This window comes from Triticum dicoccoides, chromosome 4A (assembly GCF_002162155.2).
Source record: "Triticum dicoccoides isolate Atlit2015 ecotype Zavitan chromosome 4A, WEW_v2.0, whole genome shotgun sequence".
Lineage (NCBI taxonomy): Eukaryota > Viridiplantae > Streptophyta > Magnoliopsida > Poales > Poaceae > Triticum > Triticum dicoccoides.
In genome coordinates, this window is record NC_041386.1 from 742,127,336 (window position 1) to 742,148,842 (window position 21,507).

General features: G+C 43.1%; 1 protein-coding gene across 1 annotated transcript; it reads right to left on the minus strand.

Annotated features, from left to right (window-relative positions):
• Positions 1-908: 908 nt before the first annotated feature.
• LOC119284379 lies at positions 909-2,195 on the minus strand. The gene has a single exon (XM_037563521.1). It carries the CDS (start codon positions 2,193-2,195, stop codon positions 909-911), a length of 1,287 nt encoding a protein of 428 aa, XP_037419418.1.
• Positions 2,196-21,507: the final 19,312 nt, after the last annotated feature.

The following is a 21,507-nucleotide window of genomic DNA, read 5'->3' on the forward strand; positions in this document are numbered from 1 at the left end:
TTCCATTCATAACTAATTCTACACTGGCACATCAGAAAATTTCACATGGTATATAGTCTGTCCATAAGCACATCATAACAATGTGTTCTGGACCGTCAATTACTACTAAATGCACACACAACAGTCTTTGCATACAGAATAACATACCTATGTGGCAGTAATATTTCAGTGTAAATAGAAAATTGTTTCTTTATCTCTAACAAATGGGAAACGGTCACTAGTTGCAGACGCTGTTTACAAAAGAGACAGTAAATAAACCAACTATTGATAGCATCATATTTTAAAACCGTGGTAATGTGAAACATAAGTATTCCAATGTGCGTGCAATGAATACTCCGGTTTCTAAAAGACACAAATTTTATCAGCCTGGTTTATAAAAACAGGTCAAGGTCTCTTCTTAAAATACTGCGAAAATGTATACTATAGTGTTGGAGATACTACGGTTTATAAAACCATGGTATTTGTTGATGCCAAACAGGAAAAAAATATCATTCAAACTATGGTTTCTACAAAATCACGATATTCTAAAAAAAAACCTAAAAAAATACTTTGCTGCCAAATGCAACTGAAGCTATAAAAGCCCTGCATGTTCGAGATCAAAGACGTACGGCGTCAACGTACCAGCAACAAATAAAGAACAAGTGTTACCAGTTAAGCATGAATAATAAATACAATAGATTAGCAGCAAAAGTGTTGAAATTTAAGCAAGGCCAGCGGACTATACCCCTGTGCGCCACTTTCCCTTCACTCGCCACCTGCAAGGTTTGTTCCGGTTGCATAGTTGTCCTTTGTTCCTGAAAGAAGAAAAGAAAATCAATCGGCTCGCCTAACTAACTTGTAACAAAAATAGTGAAAAACAGTAATGCAGAGATACATGAAATAAAGAGAGGTGGCTGTACTCATCCGACTCACCAGTATTCACGAATGCAACAGGTGTAGATATGGTAGATGAGGCAACATGGGCCGAATACGGGGCCGCGCAGGATGCAACCATCCATAGGCCGTGACCAAGCGTCGGTACTAAGATTGTACTCGGTAAGTGACCCATTTGCCAGGCTGGCCTGAACAATGGTGTTGCCGACAACAGTGGGCAATGCCCCATTGGAGGAAACAGACATGCTCCTCACATTGTTAAGGAACAAAGCCTTGTCCCCAATGCTTGTTACCGGAATTGGGTTTTCCAATGTAAATAGATCCGCAAGCCTATGGATGATCATATGCGACCAGGATCTATCGGTGTAGCCGGTCACAAGGATCCGCGAGTCGCACTCTACTAGGTGGATGGGACGGGCGAGATTGTCGGTTGGAATTGTGGCAACCAACTTGGGTGGTGGCAGTGTCAATGAGGAGGAACCAGCTGAGCCCACCACATCCACATGATGATGGTCCTGTGGTGGGGGATCAAGTTGGAATATTTCCGAGTTCTCTTTGGGATCGAAGCTCATTCCCGCCATGTATAGTTTGCCTTGAAACGATAAGGGTGTGTTGTAACTAAATGTCCAGGTTGACATGTGCCATTGCTGATCCCGGGAGGTGGCGAAGGCGACGCGGCCCATCCGATGCAGCGCGAGCAAGACGGCGACGACTCCTGCGGCGCTGACGCTGACGGAAGCGCACACTCCTCTTAGGTAGTAGCACCTCTGCGCAGGGAGAAAGGCCCCGGGCAGGCCTAGGTCAATGTGCGGCGCAAGGGTCGCGAGCCGCGGGAGGTCCACGACGTCGCCGGTGAAAGGGTGGAGGATGCGGATGGTCGTGTCCTCGTCCCTGTGCATGACCAGCAGGCCGTCCACCGAGTCGAGGACGCAGTGGTCGTTGAAGACCGGGAGCGTGGCGCGGACGAACCTCCCCGTGTCGAGGTTGAGGAAGCGGATGTAGCCGTGGAGCTTGGTGTGGGATGGGTGCAGGCCGTGGCCCTCCGGGAACATCATCCAGTGGCGTGGGTGAAACCGTGGGTCGACGATGCCGCAGCCGCGTGGGCTGTCGGTGGTGGAGCGCCAGTGGCGGCAGACCGCGCGGAAGCGGACGTAGTCCAGCAGGTCGCCGGCCAGCACCTGCCAGGCGATCAGGCGGATCAAGTCTTGGTTCATCGACGCCCAGGGGGAGGAGAGCGCCGCCGTGCCGGCGCCAGGGGAGACGCCGTGATGTACAGAGAGGCGCCGGCGACGTTTGCTGCTGCTGCTGGCAACTAAGGACATCCGGAAACTCTTGGAAAAATGAACGGAATATTTTGTTGGAATTCTATCCTTAGGATTAGGAAGGAACACATCAGTAAGAACGAACACGCGCATAAAAACTCTTGTAGCCAAGGACGCTTATATAGAGGCACGCAGGACTTGGACCTCCGAACCGAACCAGACCTATCTGATGAGTCCTAAACTGACTCGAACTAACACTACACGTCTAGACAGACAGCACACAAACGTGCATGTACTACTCAACTTTTAGCTGATAGGACCTTATGATCGGAGTAGGCTAGTAGATCCGGTAACCTACCTTCTCCTGGTGCGGATGAACTCGATCCAGCACCGGCCATGGTGATGGCGGAGTGTGGGCGAGGTGGTGGCGGCGGAACTTCCCGTCGGCCTAGCGCAAACCCTAGATCGGATAGGTGTTTCGGTGGTGTTGTGGTGCATGGTCAACCTCGTAATCCGTGCCCCGGCACCCCACCTCTTTATATTGCGCTGGCGACAGGGGCCCATCAACCATTGTTTGGTTGGGCGCCCCCGATCAGGGCGCGAGTCAGGGGCCCGTTCGACCCGTTGTGTTCGAACAGGATAGAGATCAACCTAACATTCTCCCCCTTGATCTCAACTTTACTTTTAATCTTATACTTTCTAGTTTATTTGTTTCATCACATATTGGTACATAGAGCATGTTTCATCATCATAGCTCAATTGCCGATAGAATCATACAGCTACAACATACGTTATGTTCAGAAACAAATTCTGTTCCTTTTGGGCCTATCCAGGAATCATAAGGCTTTCCCTTAAACCCATGCCGGCTAAGTGTTCCTTGAACACATTGGGTGGTAAGCCTTTCGTTAGCGGATCCGCAAGCATATCTTTTGTCTTTATATGCTCGAGACTTATAGTTTGATCCTGGATTTTATCTTTCACAACATAATACTTTATCTCTATTGTTTTGGCAGCATTACTCGACTTGTTGTTGTGAGCGTAAAATACCGCGGGCTGATTGTCGCAGTACATCTTTAGTGGTTTGTGAATACAATCTACCACTTTCAAGTCGGGTACAAATTTCTTTAGCCATATCGCCTGCCCCGTGGCTTCGAAGCATGCTATGAATTCTGCATATATCGTGGATGATGCAACTGTCGACTGTTTGGAGCTTTTCCACGAAATAGCTCCCCCAGCGAGGGTGAATACGTATCCTGACGTGGATTTTCTATCATCTTTGTCCCCCGCAAAATCTGCGTCTGAATACCCTTTTATCTGTAGGGAATCAGATCTCCTGTATGTTAGCATGTAGTCCTTCATGCCTTGCGCATAACGCAATGCTTTCTTTACCATCTTCCAATGCTCTATACCTGGATTCTCTTGATATCTACCGAGTACCCCGGTGATAAAGGCTAAGTCAGGGCGAGTGCACACTTGTGCATACTGTAAGCTGCCAACTGCCGAAGCATATGGTACTCCATTCATTTGATCGATCTCATACTGATTCTTGGGACATTGAAATTTCCCAAAATTTTATCGCCCTTAACTATAGGAGCAGGTGTGGCTTTACTCGCATGCATATTATACTTTTTAAGAACCTTCTCCAAATATGCTTTCTGTGATAGTCCTAAGACTCCATTGTTTCTATCTCGGTGAATTTCTATGCCCAAAACATATGATGCTTCACCAAGATCTGTTATAATCTGTCCATAAGCACATCATAACAATGTGTTCTGGACCGTCAATTAATACTAAATGCACACACAACAGTCTTTGCATACAGAATAACATACCTATGTGGCAGTAATATTTCAGTGTAAATAGAAAAGTGTTTCTTTATCTCTAACAAATGGGAAATGGTCACTAGTTGCAGACGTTGTTCACAAAAGAGACAGTGAATAAACCAACTATTGATAGCATCGTATTTTAAAACGTTGGTAATGTGAAACATAAGTATTCCAATGTGCGTGCAATGAATACTCAGGTTTCTAAAAGACACACTTTTATCAGCCTGGTTTATAAAAACTGGTCTCTTCTTAAAATACTGCAAAAATGTATTACTATAGTGATGATGATGGTCCTTTGGTGGTGGTGGTGGTGGTGGATCAACTTGGAATATGTCCGAGTTCTCTTTGGGATCGAAGCTCATTCGCGCCATGTATAGTTTGCCTTGAAACGATAAGGGTGTGATGTAACTAAATGTCCAGGTTGACATGTGCCATCGCTGATCCCGGGAGGTGGCGAAGGCGACACGGCCCATCCGATGCAGCGCGAGCAAGACGATGACAACTTCGGCGGTGCTGACGCTGACGGAAGCGCACACTCCTCTGAGGTAGTAGCACCACTAAAGATAATCCATTACATAATTTGGTATTTTTGTTTACTCTAGTCTCGAAATGACATGAATGATATAAGATGAGACTCTCTTATCAACGATTGTATATGATCCTTATAATACCAACACGATGAATATTGCATGGCTAAACTAATGCGGTTCCTTTTAGAAAAATATAATATGGTTACATATCATTTGTATGAATGATGCTACCTGAGTGGGATAATGGTGTATTTCAAGGCAATCTAAGGGCATCTACAACACGGCTCACCAAATCTCCCTCAAATGTCCATACCAAATGGTACGGACACTTGTAGGCTTCAACATGGCCCATCAAATCAGTGTGGACTAGTCCAGACGCCCTAACCCCTCTAGCACATAACCAAATCCACAGGAGTCTAGACGTTTGCCAGGCCTACCGTCAGTTGGACCACAACCCACGTGTCCCACTCATTTCTTTACCCTCATGATCCGCCTAGTTCATTGTCAATCATAACCCATAGTCCATAAAGGAGTGATACCATTGGAGGGCCACATGCCCACAGCTATCTGCGGGCACGTCTGAACGTGTCTGCGGACATTTGAGGCGGTCGTTTGGTGAACCGCATTGAAGATGCCCTAAGCTTCTCAATACCTTTGATTGCACCTGCGCATGGGTAGCCCAGTAGGACGACTCGAGCCCAAAAGCCCAGCATCTGGGCTGGGCCTGGGCTCAGATTTTTCTCTAGAAGCCCCGCTCGAAAGCCCGAACAAAGTCCCAATGAGATGAAATAATTATTTAATTGAAAGTATGTATAATGATATATGGGGACTGCTACGCGTCCGTCAGTGGATCTTTTTGGCTCGCGAGCCGCTGGATTTGATACAATCTACCGGTCAAACGCCTTTCTCTACTTTGCAACAAAAGTCTTGTTGTGGAAACATTTGCGACAGGGTTATGTTGCATTTTTTTCTTTGCAACATAGGTTGCATTGCGGGATTTTTTTTTGCAACATGGGTCGTGTTGTAGAAAAAAAATTGCCCTCCCTAGTGCGAGCTGCAGCAGTATCTAGCCGTTGGACGGTTTGCAACAAGAGGCTAGTTGCAAAATCCCTTTCTAAAACAATGGACCAGTTGCAGAAAGTGGGCACGCAGGGATTAGCTCTCCATCTTGATTAAGAGTGCATCCGACGGACATAGGGACGGCGGAAGCTCGCGTAAAATCAGTCGGTTGAAGGGAAACATTTCCCATAATATATTGACGTTTCCACCTGTCTATTCCGACAGATGTCCGGAATTTCGTCAGTATGCCTGTCTTTTTCCTCAGAAATCAGACCAGCGGTGTGTCCTCAACCGATTAATTTAGTTGTAATTTGGCTGTAGTTCATCCACTGGCAGGAACGGGCCAGTGTGCTTGTGTATGTACAGAGCCCTGGCCTGTAGATGTGTGGTAGTACAACTCTAGTTATATATTAGTACTAGGCATGTTGGTTGTCAGTTAACCTTGCTGTAAAGCGAACCAGTTGGTAACAGGAACATCACAAAGTGTCAATTAGTTCAGACGTATCTGTCAATGTGTACTTGTCTATGCATTTTGCCTGTGGTTTGCTGCGGGAGAGATGCTTGCGTCAGTTGGTTTGTTCTCCGTGTGTTGACACAAAGTGCTAGATCCCTCCAGAAGTGTATGTTTAATAACAGACGTACTTGTAAATATATAGAGGTCACATGCAAGTTTTGCTACTAATTGATAGCATGTAATTATGTTCTTGAGGATTTCTATTACGATAAAAAAAAAGGTTAGAAAACTAACAAGGAAGGCCATGTTCCTTTGCAGGCTCACGGCCCAAGCTCTTGAAACCATAAGTTGAGTGCCTTTGGGGTCTTATTCTCCTCGAAGAATTGAAAACAGGTGACCACTACTTAAAATTTAAGGCACTCAGTAGATTGAATGGTTTGTGATCTCGAAAATTGTGTCTAGACGTCTAGTTGTTAGATATCGCATATTTTCGGAAATTGGAGCAATAATTATACAGACTAATCTAAGAGTCCACTTGCTTTTGTTTTTCGTCACTTGTTCACTTAGATAGCATTTCTTTTATACAAAGTCTTATCAAGACAGGGTCATGTACTGCAACTATCCCTTGAAAACACTTCAAGCGATAGCTTCTACTCTCTCCGTTTCAAAATAGATGACCCAACTTTGTACTAATTTAGTACAAAGTTGAGTCATCTATTTTAAAACGGAAGGAGTATTTTTTTTATCATTGTGTGAATTTGTAGGAAGATAGGTGGAAATTTCCTAGCTAGTATTGTTGAGTATCATGATTATCCGAAAAGGGTGACGCAACAGCGGTGTGGGTTGAGATGCAACCACGGTGAGAACCACAGGGCGGTGGCGATGTGGCCTGACGAGACGACGCTGCGGCAGCCCGTTGCTCGGTTGAAAGAAAAACACGTATAATGTATACCGAATGACAATTTTCACTGGATCCTGCGAAGCAGCGCGCAGACGGCTGATCAGACGGAGACACCACGAGTGAGATGAACACCAAGGTACGCGTGAAGACCTGCACACAGGGGCGAAATTGGGCCTAGGGCAACTGGGGCTATAGCCCCAGGCGTGGCCCAACTAGTGCCACTATATCCAGTAGAAATTTTTCAGATTTACAGAGGCTCAGCCCTTGGCATGAATACCCAGCCCAAGGCCTCAGCGGCAGCCCAACAAACTAGCTACGCCCACGTTTGCCTCAAAAAGAAAAAGCCACGCCCACGTTTCGTCGTTGGTCGGTTGCGATTTACGAAGGTATCGATCGCCCGGCGTTTTGACCGACCAGAAAAGTTCCGTTCACCATGCGCCTGTCGATCAAAAGGCCCCTTGTTGGCCTTCAAAAAAAGGTCCCTTGTTGATCGGTGCCTCGTTTCATCCGCCGCCCCGGCCCCTCGATGGCTCGACAGACGGAATGATCCGGACCTCGTCGCCTCATCGCAGCAAGCACCATCTCCAATTCCGGCGAATACCAGAGGAGCCGTGTGCTAGGCGTCGTCAAGATTGAAGTAGCAAAGGATCGACGTTTGATGGGCCACTACCTCGATACCGGCCTCCCTGACTCGATATCGACTATCTTGATCATGGCTACATCATCCTATGCTCTCGGCTACATTAACATCAGTACAAAGGGGCACCATTTGCTTGAGCAATCTTGTCGGCTTTCACTTCAACCGCAACTTCCGCGATGCATTATTTAGAAAGTATATGATACACTAGGATTTGTTTTAACTTGTCATGTAGCCAAAAAGGTCATGTACTTGCTAAAAAAAGGTCATGTACTCCTCTATATATATGCCCATGAAGATTAAATGATAAACATCGATTCCACCAAATTTCTCTATATTCCTCTTACGAGTATGACCAAAGCCAACTGCACTGGTAAGATGTGTAGTAGAATCCCAGGTAATCTTACGATCCGAGGTAATCCTACATGAATCCCACGTTGGTCCTATGACTAACTACCGTGAAGGTTTTGGCAAAATATAATAATGCAAATTAAACTATTACTGCCTGTTGTTTATGTAGGATTGAAGCGTTCCTACTCTCCAGGAGGAGAGCCGCGTTGTATATATTGACGAGAGACAGGAATAGCCCCTGTCGTGGCTTACACGGTTTCCACCGATCGCTAGGATTCGGTGTTTACAGGGATACGAGAGAGAGAAGACTTGCGGGAGAGGAAGACAGGAAAGAGGTTGAGATTACATCCATATATCTCTAAGTTAAAACTACCTCTATCTAACACCTTCCCTTAATCTCAACTATCCAACATTCAGGTTTCTCTTGAACTCCTCGAATGGCTTGACTGGTAGAGCTTTGGTGAAACCATCTGCAACTTGATCTTTAGATGGGATGAAACGTATGTCCAACTTCTTCTCCGCAACTCTTTCTCGCACAAAGTGAAAAATCAATTTCAATATGCTTAGTTCTTCCATGGAATACTGGATTAGCAAAGAGATATGTGGCTCCTAAATTGTCACACCATAGACATGAAACACGATGTTGCTTAATTCCCATCTCATTCAGCAATGATTCCAACCAAATGATCTCAGATGTTGCATTAGCTAATGACTTGTACTCAACCTCAGTACTTGATCTTGACACTGTGGCCTATTTTCTGGCACTTCATGAAATAAGATTAGAGCCAAAAAATACTGCAAATCCTCCAGTAGACTTTCTGTCATCAATACATCCTCCTCAGTCAGCATCAGAAAAGGCACTAACAAGAGTAGTGTTAGAGCGTATGAACTGAAGGCCTAAACTCACAGTATGTTTTATATATCTGACAATTCTTTTAACAGATGTCCAGTGTGCAGTAGTAGGAGCATGTAGATACTGACAAACCTTGTTCACAGCAAAGGATATATCTGGCCTTGTCAGTGTTAAGTACTGTAGAGCTCCTACCGCACTTCTGTACCTTGTGCTCTCTTCTTCCTTGAGTGGATCTCCTTCATATGCTGAAAGTTTTTCTGAGGAAGGCAATGGTGTAGGTGAAGGCTTACAGTCCTTCATACCCATGCGAGCTAGAAGTTCAGTGGCATATTTCTTTTGATTCAGTACTATGCCATCTTGAATCTCCTTCACTTCAATGCCAAGGAAGAAGTGTAAATCGCCAAGATCCTTTAGTGCAAATTCTGAACTTAGATCATGCAGCAGAGCATTAGTAGCACTTTGTGAGGAACTTGCAACTATAATGTCATCAACATAAATCAACACAAATATAACCGTGTTTGCCTTTTTGTAAATGAAAAGTGACGTGTCAGCTTTAGATGGAACAAAACCAAGACACCTTAACTGAGAGCTCAACCTTGAGTACCACGCTCTTGGTGCTTGTTTTATGTCATAGAGCGCCTTGTCAAGCCTGCAAACATAATGAGGTGTTTTCTTATCTGCATACCTAGGTGGTTGTCTCATGTAAACCTCCTCTTCCAGAACACCATGAAGAAATGCGTTCTGAACATCTAGCTGTCTCAAACTCCATCCCCTGGACACAACAATAGCTAGCACAAGTCTAATACTTGCAGCCTTAACAACAGGACTGAAAGTATCTTCATAATCTAATCCATAGTGTTGTCTAAAACCTTTAGCAACTAGACGTGCCTTATATCTGTCCACTGAGCCATCTGCCTTCTTTTTTATTCTGTAAACCCATTTACAATCAATAATATTTTTACCTCTTTGTTCAAGTACAAGATGCCATGTCCTGTTTCTCATAAGCGCAGAGTACTCTTCATCCATTGCATTTTTCCATCTTGGATCTCCCAGCGCATCTTCCAAATTTGTTGGCTCCCCTGCGATACACAACATACCATACGGTATAGTACCATCATTTTGAACTTTTGGATTTCTTATACCTTTTTGTAGTCGAGTCATAACACGAGAGGTCATAACTGGTTGTGGTTGAATATGACGCGTAGACTGCTGTGTAGGAGGTGATGCAGAAGATGTAGCCGCAGAGGATCCTGATGAGCTTCTGGATCCACTTTGCACAATTGATCTCGAGGCGGACCTAGCGGCCTGTGGTGTGGCCTACTGCATGACTGTCTGTGAGTCAGTGGCAACAGAAGATCCAAACCCGTCTGTCCCTGTCGCTGGTGCCAGCCCGCTCGTGGGACGCGGGCCTCGGCCTGTCGCTGTCGACCGCAAGCCAGCTGCCGCGCCTGGCGATGTGGCCTCCGCGAGTTGGTGGGCTGGGCTCCTGGCGAGCGCGCGATCCAGAGAAGATCCCTGTGCGCGATCCAAGGACTGGCGTACAGGAGTTCCAGGTGACGGTGGATCGTCCTCGTGTCCAACGCCTGCCTTGTTTTCTTCCGGAACATGAAATATTGCTTCATTTTCTCCAAAATCTTGATCATTTTCTTCACCAATTTCTTCTACATTTTCTCCACGGACTTGCACAGGTGAAGGCACAATACTGGTGGTGGTAGAATTATCAGTTTGGTCAATACAACTGTCGCCCCCATGATCAATTTTTGGAGATTTGATGCAAGAAGAAGAATCTCTTTTCTGAGAAGTGCTCCGGCATTAGGATGAAGGGATTCAAAAGGAAAAATAGATTCATCAAACATGACATCTCGAGAGATATAGACCCTACCACTAGAAACATCTAGACACTTGACCCCTTTATGAATTGGACTATATCCAAGAAATACGCACTTCGTTGACCGGAATGCAAGTTTGTGTGCATTATATGGTCTAAGATTGGGCCAGCATGCACAGCCAAACACATGAAGTGATTTGTAATCAGGAGTGATATTGAAGAGACGTGTGATAGGGGTTTCAAATTTGATGACTTTACTAGGGAGCAAGTTAATGGGATATGTAGCAGTCAAAAAAGCTTCATCCCAAAACTTTAGTGGCATGGATGCATTTGCAAGCAAGGCTAGCCCTACCTCAACAACATGGCGATGTTTTTTTCCAGCAGAACCTTTTTGTTGATGTGCATGAGGGCAGGAAACATGGTGTGATATGCCAAGTTGTTGAAAGAAGATGTTGAGTTTCTTGTATTCACCTCCCCAGTCAGTTTGCATAACAATAATCTTGGTGTTAAATTTTCGTTCAACAAGATTTTGGAAGTTCTTGAAAACTTGAAACACTCCAGATCGTTTCTTAAGAAGATAAATCCAAGTAAATTTGCTATAGTCACCAATAAAGCTTACATAATATGAGTGCCTACCAACCGAAGTAGGAGCTGGCCCCCAAACATCTGAGAATACAAGTTGTAAGGGTGCAGTGGAAATACTGATAGAAGTAGGGTATGGTAGCTGATGACTTTTAGCTTGCTGACATGGATCACAAACTGACTCAATGCTAGAATCATGAGAGTGGGGAAGTTTATTCTTACTAAGAACAAGTTTAACAATAACTGCTGAAGGATGACCTAATCTACTATGCCACTTGGCTGAAGATGGCTTGACTGCAACAAAAGCTTGTTTATTGGATGACGACGATGAAGATATGAGTGGATAGAGACCTCCCACGCACTTGCCCCTAAGAAGTATTCTCCTCGTGTCCAAGTCCTTGACCAAAAAGAAATAAAGATAAAACTCAATGAGCACACGATTGTCAAGGGTAAATCTATGAACAGAGAGAAGATTTTTTGATGTTTCAGGGACATATAGAACTCTTTTTAGATGCAAATTTTTTATGAGGGTTTTAACAATTGAACTACCAACGTGAGTAATTTTCATACCAAAACCACTTGCGGTGTGCACTTGGTCACCTCCACGGTATTTTTCTCTGATGGTTAGCTTGTCCAGCTCTCCTGTGATATGGTTTGTAGCACCAGTATCTGCATACCAATTTGTATCAATGCCATAGGAGTCAGTGACAGCGTTGGCCTCCTTCTCCTCATAGTTATCGTCCTCATAACGATCCCAGCACTCACGAGCGCCACCCTGATGATGCTTGAGACATATCTGACATTCAGGGTAGTCCCTAGATGATTGGCATTGCTGCTGTTGTTGTTGAGGGCGTCCTCTGAAGTCTCTGCCGCCACCACCAGAAGAGGAAGGAGATCGCCTCCCTCGGCCGCGTCCTCTGGTGCCACGAGTGTGCCCTCTTGGCTTGTACTGGCCGCGCCCCCTGTATGCCACATTTGCTGATGAGTTCAAGCCACTTTCTCCTCCATCGCCCAGCATCTCCATGTGTTGGTCAAAGGCGGCAATCTGACCAAAAAGCTCGTCCACTGTGATGGACGTTTTGACAGCGCCAATGGCTTCTACCACTGGATCGTAATCCCGATCGAGTCCAGCAAGTACGTAGTCGACCATCTCAGGATCAGAGACGGGACGGCCTGCTGCTGCAAGTTCGTCGCCGAGATTTTTCATCTTGGCGATGTAGGAGCTACTGCTCATGGTGCCCTTCTTTGTGTTGGTGATGGCGATTCTCAAATTCGTAATTCGATATTGGGACTGCGATGCGAAGATTGTTGTGATGGCAGTCCAGAGATCGAAGGTGTTCTCCTTCCCTACGACCCGTGCGAGGATTTCCTTCGAGAGAGAATTCAGCAGGTAGCTCAGAACCTACTGATCCTTCGAGAGCCACGGTCCATAGAGCGGGTTTGGCACCATCACCGTTGTCTTGTCCTGCTGCTGCTGCTCCATCTGCTTTGGAGGCGCCGCATCGGTTCCGTCCAGGAGCCCTGTCCCCTGCGCTCCTCGCAGGGTGGGCATAACCTGGGCCTTCCAGAGGAGATAGTTTCCCCTTGATAGTTTCTCAGACGACGACTGCCCGAGGTTGAGGACGACCGGAGCTGAAGAGGAAGACATGATCGATGGCAGGTGGTTTGATTTTTTTCTGTCGCTAGATTGGAAGAGGATCGGCTCTGTATACCATGTAGGATTGAAGCGTTCCTACTCTCCAGGAGAGCCGTGTTGTATATATTGACGAGAGACAGGAATAGCCCCTGTCGTGGCTTACACGGTTTCCACCGATCGCTAGGATTCGGTGTTTACAGGAGATACGAGAGAGAGAAGACTTGCGGGAGAGGAAGACAGGAAAGAGGTTGAGATTACATGCATATATCTCTAAGTTAAAACTACCTCTATCTAACAGTTCATCTAGTTTGAATCGTGATGATAGTAATCATAATCTATAGTTAAGGAGGTTATACATACTAGGATCCGTTTCAAAATAAGTGTTTCAACTTTGTACTAGCTCTAGTACAAATTTGCACTATGCTCAAGACACTTATTTTGGGACGGAGGAAGTACTATGTAGTAAATGTGGTAATGCATGGTGAAGTATCTAGTAATATGTCACAAATGGGTTGTAATGCAGAAAGGTGGTAATGGATAGTAGAGTATTTAGTAAGGTTGGTAATCAAGGTAATATATAAGGAATTAAATTAGGTACATGATAATTGTGTTAATTTTCCCAACCCATAATCAAGGGTGCACGTACTTGGTAATTCTGTTAAATTAGATACATAACAACAAAGGTAATTTTGTTAAACTAGATACATGGTAATTGTGTTACGACTTGGTACATAGGTTTACAAGGACAGAGCTAGTGCGTGGAATCGGTAGTCATTTTATTCCATTACCATCTCAAAAAAAAAAAACAATTAGCGAACAAAGCTACGGGACGGAGGTGGGGCACGTGGGATGGTAACAAAAATTAATTGTATTACTGTATATGCTTCCTTTTTTACGATCTCAGTCACGATCCTTCAACCGGTAGGTAGCCCAGGACTTGCATGTAGTCCATGGGTTCCATAAACAACAGCGTCTCTGCCATAACTACTACCATGGAAAAAACTAATACTCCCTCCGTTCTTAAATATTTGTCTTTCTAGACATTTCAAATGGACTACAACATACGAATGTATATAGACATATTTTAAAATGTAGATTCACTTATTTTGCTTCGTATGTAGTCACTTGTTGAAATATCTAGAAAGACAAATATTTGGGAACGAAGGGAGTAGTAGCATAGGCCTGCATGTTAAACCACTATATAAAGAAGCATGCAATTTAAGAGTACGTAGTAGGGAATCTCTCTAAGGCTACTTCCAATGCATAGGTGCTTACATGAGGTGCTAAGCATATTAAAAAATTTAGTAACTAAAGCCCCCAATGCATATGTGCTTAACTTGTTGGTGCTAAGCATCCTTCATTTAATGATTTTGCAACTAAAGTTCTTCATGCATTGGAGATTCTTTCATTTAAGTCTTTTATCTAGGTTCTCGCGCTTAGCATTGTTTCTTCATGGGGTCACTACACTCATATCTCTCATCTTAATTACCTTGCCACATCAGACTTTTTACCTACATGGCAGCCTTAGCACCTGTACAAGATGGAGCATCAAAAATATCACTAGCTAGTTTCTGATGTTGAGGAATAATTACTTTGAACAAGTTTCTCTGTGCTGATATATGCCCAAAAAGGCTTTTGCCCTGCTTATATATAAAGCAAACCACCGAGCCAACAAGTACCGACGAGTACTAGCAACACAACAAGTCCACAACACACACACAACAGGCTGCAGACGGCAAAGTACAGGAGTGTGTTGATGTATATTGTCTAATAAGTGAGGATTCATCAAATATTTCGTCGAAAATGCCTGCTTGTGACTCTTACATGGAAGTAAGTTCTCATAAGACAATATATGTTAGCACATTGCTAATAACTAAAACTATTCTGTTGGAAACTAAATCGATCCAATGCTGCCGGAATATTAGAGACTGCAAAATTTTCCTTGTCACTGGATGTCTTACAAATCATGTTTCAGTTAACTATTTAGAACTTAGAAATGGCTGGATAACTACAAGATGCCAGTAGTTAGTTAACCAACTCTCATCACTACGAGATGTAAGACCATGTGAGAATACGTGGCCTGCTTTTCACTGCTTCACTCCAACCCACCATTTGTATAACTTGGATGTTGTCATCCGACTTATATTATATCCCAAACTGCATTTTGGATCTCCCCTTTTAAAGCTCAGTATCCTTTGCTCGACTTCCCTCAACTAAATCGCAGGTACCAAGGCAGAGCCAGCTTTAACTGCACGTGATTTGTTAGCAAAGCAACAACATACAAGCTTCAGTCAAGTTGCACGCATGCCCTCTCTAAACAGCGCAGTTAGGACTACCTATGTTCTGGTTTGTTGGTCCTTTTTGTATTTTGTACCAAATTTTAATAGATTTAACTAACAAAATGCTAATGCATGTCATAAAAATAATATTATTGAAACTATGTTCAAATACGAATCCAATGATACAATTTTTGGTGGCATGTATTGACATTTTGTAAGTCAAATTTATGGTCAAAATTTAACACAAAATACAAAGGGGATCAATAAATCAGAACGGAGGTAACATATTCTCTCTCTCTCTCGCTGATTACTCAGTTCTCTCTTCCTCGCATGATTTATCTATGGGAAGCTACATGAGAATCGAGGCACGATCATAGCTTTTTCGCTTTTTGCACGCACACTAGAGGCCCAACGGGTAGAAGGGATGGGCAGCCACTCCCAAGCAGACCATGTCGGGGTTATTAGCTATAGAAAAAACCTTACACATGCTCGGGGTTTCACATCTTACTTTTTCACTCCGTGCCCAAGTGCTGTCCACGAGATGACTCTGAAAAAAATGATACTCTCTCTAATGGCTCTGATGTAGTATATTGCTTCAAATCAAGCCAATAAGGGTGTGTTTGGTTGAAGGGGTGGACATGAGTGGGTTGAGACCATCTCCAGATTTTATGAATGAGATGGTTCAGTTTTGGTGTTTGGTTAAGAAGAGTGGGATGAACCATTTTCTGTTTGGTTGAAGAGACAAAGGTGATTTGGATGACAAAATTGGATATTTGCCGCTTTCAATACATGGCTTCTCAACATTACCACTCTCAAGATTTGGTTGTGGGGAATTTATGCGATAACCAACAAAATACCACTAGCTAGTTATTGATGTTGAGGAATAATTACTTTGAACAAGTTACTCTGTGTTGATGTCATGTTGTCTAATAAAGTAATAGGTGATTATTCATAAAAAATTGTGTCGAAGCGGATGTCTTACAAATTAAATCATGATTCAGTGAGAAATACTCGCAGAAGAAAATACATGAGCATTTGCTCCCAATTAACTATGTATTGCCTCTGTCCCAAAATAACTGACTCAACTTTGTACTAAAGTTAGTACAACGTTGAGTCACTTATTTTGGGACGGAGGGAGTAGCACTTAGAAATGGCTGGTTAAGTACAAGATGCCAGTGGTTAGTTAAACAACTCCCATCAGTACTAGATGTAGACCATGTGAGAATACGTGGCTTGCTTTTCACTGCTTCACTCCAACCCACCATTTGTGTAACTTGGATGTTGTCATCCGACTTATATTATATCCCAAACTGCATTTTGGATCTCCCCCTTTAAAGCTCAGTATCCTTTGCTCGGCTTCCTCTCCCTCTCCCCCCCTTCTTCTCCCTCTCCCTCTCCCTTTGGAAGAACTCCACCACTTCTTTTGAAAGCAGGCCATGGCGTTTTCGGCCCTGCTACTATATCCACCACTTATCATACTTGTGACCATAGTGGGTTGGCTAGTAACGGCATACTTGGCTTGTGTAAAAGAAGCCATCACTGACTGCATCCTCTTCGATGCATCGGCCAAACTCCAAAAGCTCAAGACTGACATTTTGCCAAAACTGAAGCAGACCCTGTGGGATGCAAAGGGGCAGAAGTTAATGGAAGCAGCGAAGAAAAGTCAGTCTGCTGTAGTCAACCTTGACCTCAGGATCAAGGTTCTGAAGTTTGCTTTGTGCGAAGCAGAAGATACCCTGGATCTCTTGGAATATCACCGCCTCAAAATTAATGCCCGTGAGTTGCATGGCTCACGGTTCAGATCAGTGGTGGTGCAGACGCTTCGTTCCTTCTGCAGGTTCCTCCACATGAACGACAGATGGTTCTATGATGCGGTTGAGACAATTTACCAGGTACTATCTGACCCTCATGCAGTATTCAAAGTTCTATGGTTCCAGCTAGTAGCACAATATGCAAGTGGTGTCATGGAGTAGGGATGTGTACTCCCTCTGTAAACTAATATTAGATCTTTTAGATCACTACTTAGTGATCTAAAAGATCTAATATTAGTTTACAGATGGAGTATTTGATGAAGTGAGAATGTAGTAGTTCGATGAAGGATACAAACCAAAATCCAACCCAAGAAGCACAGTTAGACACATTTATGTTAAACAGTTGCCAGATCATTTAGAAACTTTTATCTTATACACTATTTTACAGACCGCCTTCCTCCCTCCCTACAAATGCTTGTGAAGTTGTGATCCTATAACAGGAAGAATGAAAAATAAATCAACAATGCGGTCGAACTAAGAAAATAAAAGATATAGGTGAACATTAACCTGCCTACATCTGTTGGATAATGGTTCAAGTACAAATTCAGACGAATGGTAGCTAAAAATACATATTCCCTAAGTCTAATTCTAATACTCCCTCTGTTCCGAAATAGATGACTCAACTTTATACTAACTTTAGTATAAAGTTAGTGTAAAGTTGAGTCATCTATTTCGGAACGGAGGGAGTATAAGTTATAGAACAGGTGAACAAAGCACATCGAAGTACAGAAGAGGAGGCTCAGAACAGTGAAAACACAAGATGGACCTAAATAGGCAATCAAATTAAACCAAGTAAACCTGGGAATCAAAGAAGTAAATGAACATTGTTGTTTCGTGCAAGGACCAAGCAAGGAATACTACAAACATGAACTTGTAACAAAAGCTTACATGTTCGATGCCATGTGTCTGTAGCCTATGCAAAAGTGGAAGTTAAGAAAAAAACGAACCCCACATTCATATTCCATGAAATATATTGCCTTGTTCCCACTCCCACCATGCTATAATGACATTGTTGTTTATTTCCGAGCTCATACAAAGGGCAAAGTTCACCATATTATTTAGGAGTATATGGTAATTTAATCCTCTTACCAAAGATGCCCGTTAGATTGAACGAGTAATGGTCGGCAGCATCTCATTTTCTTTCTTGAACAGCCGAACCTTATGTGTTTTTTATCTACATATCGTTGTAAATAGGGTCACTACATTACAATCAACATTATATTTTGTTTGTGTGGTTAACATGGAATTATTTTCATATCATTGATTACAAATTTAAGATAGTAGATAAGGTTTGGTACATGTCTGCCCTGTGGCGCGACTGAAGAAATAGACCTAGCTTCCAAATATAGATGAGTAGTGCATATACTCATCTGAGACTCTGCTTTTCGCAGGAGGATAATACTGCAGTAGATTCTTTCCTTTCAACTATTTCAAGATGTGGGTTTATTGCAAAATGGAAGTTGAAAAGTAGAATAGAAAATATGGAAAATATGAGTGAAGTTCACAAGGCATCATCAGTGTTTACCAGTGCAGAGACTGATATCACCAACAGGGGAACAGATATTCGGTCAGATGGCAGACCGAAAGTATTTGGTCGAGATACAGAACGTAAATATATTAAAGAAAAGCTTTATGAGGGACTAGATGGTGATGCAACGAGCTCCAGCAGCAGTATATGTTATTCTGTGATTGGCATACATGGCATTGCAGGGTCTGGGAAGACTACCCTGGCACGATATGTTGTTGAGTCCATAGTGGAGGATAAGGACAACCCTTTTGCCTATGTCTTGTGCATTCGTATGTCTGAGAATTTCAGTTTAAGTGATATATATTGTGATATTCTGAACAACATAAATGTTGATAAAGACCATAAAGGCCTGCAGGTAAAAGATTTGAAGAAAGAGTTAAAGGAAAAGTTGAATGGCAAACGGTTCTTACTCGTTTTGGATGATGTGTGGGTCAATAACAACCATAAGCTGGATGAGCTGGTCAATTCACTCAATGTTGGGGCGACCGGAAGCAAAATTCTGGTTACATCTCGAAGAGAAGACACAGCTGCATATTTATGTGGTAGTGAGACTATCGCAATATCTGATTTGGGCCAGCAGCAGTACTTTAAAATGTTCATGGATTATGCACTGGGTGACACTGTTGTTAATGACCAGGAATACATACACATTGGGGAACAGATTGCAGCAAAGCTACACAGATCACCTCTTGCAGCAGCACTAGTAGGGGGGCAGCTTCGGATGAAGAGGAACATCCCTTTTTGGAGTACAGTTGCAACACTTGACGTGTTGGAAGAGACCAGGGGAGTTATTTGGTGGAGCTATCAGCAACTTGATGCGGATATCAGGCGATGCTTTGAATACTGCAGTATCTTCCCTAGAAGATATGAGTTAGAGCGAGATGAGTTAGTTCGTATGTGGGCAGCACAAGAGTTTGTAGCTGCAACAGAGGGCATGGAAGATATAGCTAATACCTATGCTCATGAATTAGTGGCATGCTCATTTCTGCAAGTAACAAGAAGCACTGCTACTAGTGTGTACTACACAATGCATGATCTTCTGCGTGATTTAGTAGAGGAGCTTGGTGGAAGAGACTACTTCAGAATTGAGAATGACTTCACAGGAGAAGTTCCTGAAGATGCCATACATCTTTTCATTGAGAATTATGATGGATCGATGCTTGCTCAGCAGATTGTGAAATTGAAAAGGCTACGCACTATCATCATTAATAAGGTCAGAAAGGAGACACCAATTGAAGAAATAGACTTTGAGCATATGTTCATGAGTCTGCAAAAACTGCGGGTACTGGTCGTTAGACACATATGGCCACCAGGTGATGAAATGGTCGGTACATTCTCATGCCCAGCATGTATTAGTCACTCAAAGCATCTACGGTATGTTGTTCTGTCGACGTGTAGTGGAATGAAGATAATTTTACCAAGCACATTATCTGAGCTTTACCACATCCAGTTGCTAGATTTTGGTTATTGCAAACAATTGGAGTTTGCCGGCGGTGAAGCTACGACAAACCTCATCAACCTGCGGCACATAAAAAGCATTGCAGCTCTAGAGTTTGCCATTGGCAAATTTACTAACCTCCTAACCTTACCATTTTTCACTGTAAAAGATGATCCGGCGTACAAGTTAGAGCAGCTGGAGCACCTCAACAAGCTTCAAGGCAAGCTAATTATCCTTGGGCTTCAAAATGTTAAAACAAAGGCGGATGCTGTTCTAGCCAAACTTGCTGCCAAGACACGGCTCAAAGATCTGGAATTGAATTGGGATTTTCCCCAGAGCGACAGTTCAGCAGAAGCCACAGCAAAGGTGTTTGATGGTCTTTGCCCTCCGGAGTCACTTGAAAATCTGACTTTATCTGGATCCGATACTCTGAGGTGCCCGAGTTGGATGTCTAAGCCTTATTTCAAACAGCTTCGTAGACTCGAACTTATCATCTGCAGCTGGGAAACCTTGCCTGAGAACATGGAGCACCACTTCACGTCACTCATGTACCTTCGTATCTTTGGTTGCAAGAATATTAGGTCCCTTCCGAATCTTCCACTGTCTCTTGCATACATCCAAATTAAAGCATGTGATGACGAGTTCATGAAGTCTTGCCAGCAACCTGGACATGAAAATTGGAAAAAGATTCAGCACATTCCCAGCAGAGTCCTGAGATGAATATTGAGGTGTGTGTGTGTGTGCAAATTCTCTTTGATGCTTCCTTTTCAAACCTTTCTATTAGCACCAGTTACAATCAGTGCTAATATTTCTGTCCGTTTGCTGTCTCCCAGATTCGAGCCCTCAAGCTGCAGTGGAGCTAGACAAGATGACTGCCTGGTATTCATCATTGGAGATCTACCAGCCTGTTACCTGTAGCTCTGCAAGCCTTTCTACCAACCAATCTACAAGCGGACAGGGATTTCTCTCGTTCCTGGTTTCATTTCGATGGAATTGTTAAACGCGTGCCTTTATTTGTTTACTTGCTCTCCTACGTTTTGTAACAATGTGAAGGGATGAACACTTATTTGTCTCGTACGGTTTGTAATAATAGTGTCGAGGGACCAACTCTTATTTGTTTCTTATGGTTTGTAATAATGTGAAATGTTAAACACTTGATTTATTTATTTCCTATGGTATGTAATGATACTGTGGAAGTATCCATATTGTTACAAGTAAATTTGGCACTATACCACCGTTATAATTGTTGTTGTTTAGAAAGAAAATATTTCCTTTTCAGCCGCACATTTAGCAGTGCACAATCCAGTTTGTATGTATGAATACCACAAATCAAACCATTTGAAAGAAAGAACACTAAAGTTCAAACTTGTTAAATGCTAGTACAAATAGGTAGTCACGTAGTGTTTAGAGCCATTAACTCCCAGATATTAAACATGGAATTTTATTTACTTTTTTTTGCAAGAAACAATTATATTTACTTACTCTCTCAAGGTTGTAATATTGTGGAATGTTAAACACTTCATTTATTTGTTTCATATGGTTTGTAATGACAATGTGGAAATATCCATACTGCTTGCATAAATTTGCTACCACGTACACAATTCAGTTACATATGTATGCCACAATTCAAACACATAAGTTCAAAACTTGCTAAAATGC